This window comes from Penaeus vannamei, chromosome 8, assembly GCF_042767895.1.
Source record: "Penaeus vannamei isolate JL-2024 chromosome 8, ASM4276789v1, whole genome shotgun sequence".
NCBI lineage: Eukaryota > Metazoa > Arthropoda > Malacostraca > Decapoda > Penaeidae > Penaeus > Penaeus vannamei.
The window spans coordinates 959,557-964,556 of NC_091556.1; the positions used below are offsets into that span (position 1 = coordinate 959,557).

Here is a 5,000-nt window from a genome sequence, read left to right on the forward strand (position 1 = left end):
TGTGCAGCTGGTGCCAGAAGAGGGCGGCCACCGGCTCCACGTCGGGCGGGCTGAGGCCGAGCCAGTTGGGGAACTGCACGCGGTCCCACTCCACGCCCGAGCACACCCGCACGCCCATGTCCTGGCAGTGCTCCGTGCTGCAGCCTGACGCCCAAAACACCTTTCTTGTTAACACGGATTTAGGAAAAATAACAGCGGGATCTATTTCAAAACTGAGACCCGGAGATCCTCGTCTACTCAAAAACAGCAAAGCTACTTTGTTAAGCTAGATAAAACGGCAAAAATCTCTTTGGGCAAAAACTGACATCAAATCAATTCCAAAAACTTGAGATTTGTGACAAAAGAGCCAAAATCTTTGATAAAAAACGTCAATTAAATAAGAAAGCACACACATACAGGTATATGTGCATATATATATGTATGTACGTGTGCATGTATATATGTATGTATACATGCATGTATACATGGATGCACAAATGGATATATGTCTATATATCTGTCTGTCTCTATGTATATCTAATTGTGCACAGGAAAGCGTGTCAATGAGGAACAACGAAGGTAAGTGTGAGTGTGTGTGTGTGTGTGTGTGTGTGTGTGTGTGTGTGTGTGTGTGTGTGTGTGTGTGTGTGTGTGTGTGTGTGTGTGTGTGTGTGTGTGTGTTGTATATTTCTCCGAGTTCGTCAGAGTGTCTGGATGTACACACATACCCATACGTATGCACCAACATACACATATCTCTATATACATATATAGATACACAAAGTCCGTGTATATATGTACTGTACATCAAACATTCAACCGTTAATACATGTTAATCTCTTTTAATACATAGCATTTTCACAACTAACCTATTAGAACTACAATCTACAATCAAGAAGACCTTCATCTAAAGTTATAACAACCGCACTGTTAACTACAACACGTGTTAAAACAGTAATCACAATTTCTACAAACTGCCCGTGGTTAACACTGCGTGAGGGGGTTGTTAGCTCGCCTAGACGCCGCAGAACACTGTTGCCATGTTGGTTTCCAGGTGTGAGTTGGGGTTTTGGTAACAATGCTTTTTTTCTGGACAGGCAGGTGGTATGCCAAGGGAAAAGCTGCTGTTTTTTTTTAATTTATTTATTTTATTTTTTATTAAGCTGTCTTCTTCTTCTGCAACACTGGCGATTAATTGATGTTGGTGAAAAGTTTTTTTTTTCTCTCTCTCTCTCCTTCTCTTTCTTTGGAAACACTAAGACGTTGAAGGATGGATAGAGGATAATTGAATAAAGGAGGGGGAATAGGGTGGGGGTTTTAGGGTAAATAAAGGGTTGAATTTCGGCGGGGAAAAGGATATAGGGAAAAAAAAACAAAGATTTCTAGGGAAGAAAGACAACATCAGGGGAAAAGAAAAGAAAATTTCAGGGGAAGAAAGAAAGGACAAGAAGGAAAAAAAGAGACAAGGATAAGGCTAAATGAAGGAAATTAGTCCAGGGATTTTTCTTTTTTTCCATAAGGAGGGGAAATTCTCAAAAAAAAAAAAAAAAAAAAAAAAAAAAAAAAAAAAAAACATTTATTCGGGTGAGAATATTTTCTTATTAAATATCAATTAAGCAGAGGAAATAAAAGCAATTTGTCTACCAGCAAGCCTCCAGGGACACTAACAGCTTGGGCCGTGCTTCACTTAGGTCTAAAAAAAAGAAAAAAAAAAAAGGTCAGCCAGCTATATCCTTAGCCTTAGTACCTAAAAAAAGGGAAGATGCAAAAGGTATTAAAGTGAACCATTAATCAAGTGGCGTGGAAGGGAAAAAAAAAGTGTTCAGGAATGTTCACGTTGTTCAAAGGTGAACTAAATGTATTATGAAGAGAATATCTGTGATAAAATAATCATAAAGTGAAGTGTGAATTAAAATTAATTAAGTGGTCAAAAGGTATTAAAGTGAACCATTAATCAAGTGGCGTGGAAGGAAAAAAAAGTGTTCAGGAATGTTCACGTTGTTCAAAGGTGAACTAAATGTATTATGAAGAGAATATCTGTGATAAAATATTCATAAAGTGAAGTGTGAATTAAAATTAATTAAGTGGTCATCTTAAAGTGAATTCAGCTGAATCACGTGGTCAGAAAATTACGTAAAATAATAAGCTGTAATAATAGAATCATGGATTATGAATACAGCGGATTAAATATATTTGTATCATGAATTGTGAATATAACAGGTCATAGCTATAAGCACTGAATCATAAATTAAGTATTATAAAAGATAATATTGTGATCAGACTATGTGCATTAATGAGATGGCTAATTAAATATATTTTTTATGCGTTGAGGTAGCGTTAATTTCCTTCAAACAATCTATTAAATAATCATCTTCAACAGGAATACATATCTATACTTTTCGCTCATTTCTTGAAATAATAAAATGGCCAAGAAATGAAAAGTATATGAAAAAAATATTGAATTTGAAAATCAGCGTGTGAAATACATTTTCATTTTTTTTAATCATTAAAATTAAGTAAAGTAAAATTGGTGCTTATTGTGCCTATAGCCATGAATTTTATGTAAATTGAAATGAATGATGGAAAAAACATCGTATTTGATTTTCCAGATTAAAAGAAAAAAAAATCTTATTTAGCTGTCATTATTATATTGAACCTAAGAAAAATATTAAATTGTAGAATATATATTTTAATGTATTCTGGATGGGTGATACAAAATGATATTGTATTACTTATTTAGACCGAGCATAAAATTTTTATTTTATTGATTATTTCTCGTTTGGAATAAAAACTTCAGAAAATAATTACATTAATTCTCAGGGCCTTTTATAAAACTATCAATCAAAGCAATATTGGTCTTTCGTTACACCTAATCAACAAAGTTTTAACTAAATGAAGCTTGTACATAGAAGACCTCTGGTTCACACACACACACACACATGCACACACACACACACACACACACACACACACACACACACACACACACACACACACACACACACACACACACACACACACACACACACACACATGTATCATGATCCATCTCTCTCATTATCTTTCTCTTTTTCTCTATATTATTTCTCCCTCTCCACCCCCCCCTCTCTTTCTCTTTCTTACTCTCTCTCTCTCTCTCTCCCTCCCTCTTCCTTCGTCTCTCTCGCTCTCCCTCTCTCTTCCTCTCTCCCTCTCTCTTCATCTCTCCCTCTTTCTTCCTCTCTCCCTCTCTCCTTCCTCTCTCTCTCTCTCTCTCTCCTTCCTCTCTCCCTCTCTCTTTCTTTGTCTCTCTCTCTTCCTCTCTCCCTCTCTCTCTCTCTCTCTCTCTCCCTCTCCTTCTCTCTCCCTCTCCTTCTCTCTCCCTCTCCTTCTCTCTCCCTCTCCTTCTCTCTCTCCCTCTCCTTCTCTCTCCCTCTCCTTCTCTCTCCCTCTCCTTCTCTCTCCCTCTTACTCTTATTTTCTCTTACACTCACACACCTATCCTCTCCTTCTTCCAGTGTCCATAGCTTCAAAAATATTAAATAGAACAAAATTTCCATTACAGTTTTACGAAGAAACCCTGAGACAAATTGAAAAAAATAATAATAAAATAAAAAGTACTCCGATAAAATAGAAGAATTATGAATGAAGACAAAAGAGCAATATGTATTTTAAACATAGAAAAGGAAATATATCACTGGAAATGTGTACTATGTTAATCTATGTCAGTACATTTTAATAAGACTAAGTATCATCACTCGAGAAAATGCAAAAAAAAAAGAAAAAAAGTTGTGATGAATCTACAGAACCACAGCAGGTGCCATCTATATACTGCTTGGAATATTGTTAGACTTCTAAAGATTGTGATAATTATCTATTGGTTGATATAGTGAATCGGTGAAATAGATACAGACATGTACATATAGATCTATGGATAGTGGTTTCTATTATATATTTTTTTCTTTCTCCATCTCCTTCCTTCTTTCCCTTTCTTTCCCTTTCCCCTTCCTTCTCACCTCCTCCTCCTCTCCCCTTACTCCTACTCCTCCTTCTCCTCCATCTCCGTCCCTCCCTCCTTCTCCACCTCCTCATCCTCCTCTCCCCTCCCAATCCCTCATCTCTCCTCCTCCTCCTCTTCTCCCTCCCTCCCTCCCACCTCCTCCCTCCTTCTCCTCCTCTCCCCTCCCTCCCAATCCCACCTCCTCTCTCCTTCTCCTCCTCCTCTCCCCTCCTAATCCCCCCTCTCCCTCCCACCTCATCTCTCCTCCCAATCCCACTTCCTCTCTCCTTCTCCTCCTCTCCCCTCCCTCCCTCCCTCCTAATCCCTCCCAATCCCTCATCTCTCCTCCTCCTCCTCTTCTCCCTCTCTCCCTCCCACCTCCTCCCAATCCCACCTCCTCTCTCCTTCTTCTCCTCCTCTCCCCTCCTAATCCCCCCTCTCCCTCCCACCTCATCTCTCCTCCCAATCCCACTTCCTCTCTCCTTCTCCTCCTCTCCCGTCCCTCCCTCCCTCCTAATCCCTCCCAATCCCTCATCTCTCCTCCTCCTCCTCTTCTCCCTCTCTCCCTCCCACCTCCTCCCAATCCCACCTCCTCTCTCCTTCTTCTCCTCCTCTCCCCTCCTAATCCCCCCTCTCCCTCCCACCTCATCTCGCCTCCCAATCCCACTTCCTCTCTCCTTCTCCTCCTCTCCCTCCTAATCCCACTTCTCCCTCCCTCCCTCCTAATCCCTCCCAATCCCACCTCCTCTCTCCTTCTCCTCTCCCCTTACTCCTACTCCTCCTCCTCTCCCCTCCCTCCCTCCCTCCCTCCCAATCCCACCTCCTCCCTCCCTCCCTCCCTCCTTCTCCTTATCCTCCTCTCTCCTCCACCTCCTCCCACCTCCCTCCCTCCCTCCCTCCCAATCCCACCTCCTCCCTCCCTCCTCCCTCCTTCTCCACCTCCTCCCTCCCTCCTCTCTCCCTCCCTCCCTCCCAATCCCACCTCCTCCCTCCTCCTTCCCTCCCTCCCTCCTCCTCCTCCTCCCTCCCTCCTCCTCCTTAT

At 41.3% G+C, this 5,000-nt stretch overlaps 1 protein-coding gene across 3 annotated transcripts in view; it reads right to left on the minus strand.

The window, feature by feature from the left end:
* LOC113804025 (collagen alpha-1(XVIII) chain) overlaps positions 1–5,000 on the minus strand; it is a 247,902-nt gene that overhangs the window by 54,924 nt on the left and 187,978 nt on the right. Inside the window, exon 5 of one of the 3 annotated variants that reach the window (XM_070124143.1) lies at positions 1–144. This exon is cut by the window's left edge and continues 711 nt beyond it. The exons of the other annotated variants lie outside the window; for them this stretch is intronic. Within the exon in view, the coding sequence (XP_069980244.1) occupies positions 1–144 (144 nt within the window). The remainder of the gene's footprint in view (positions 145–5,000) is intronic. 3 annotated transcript variants of the gene reach the window in all.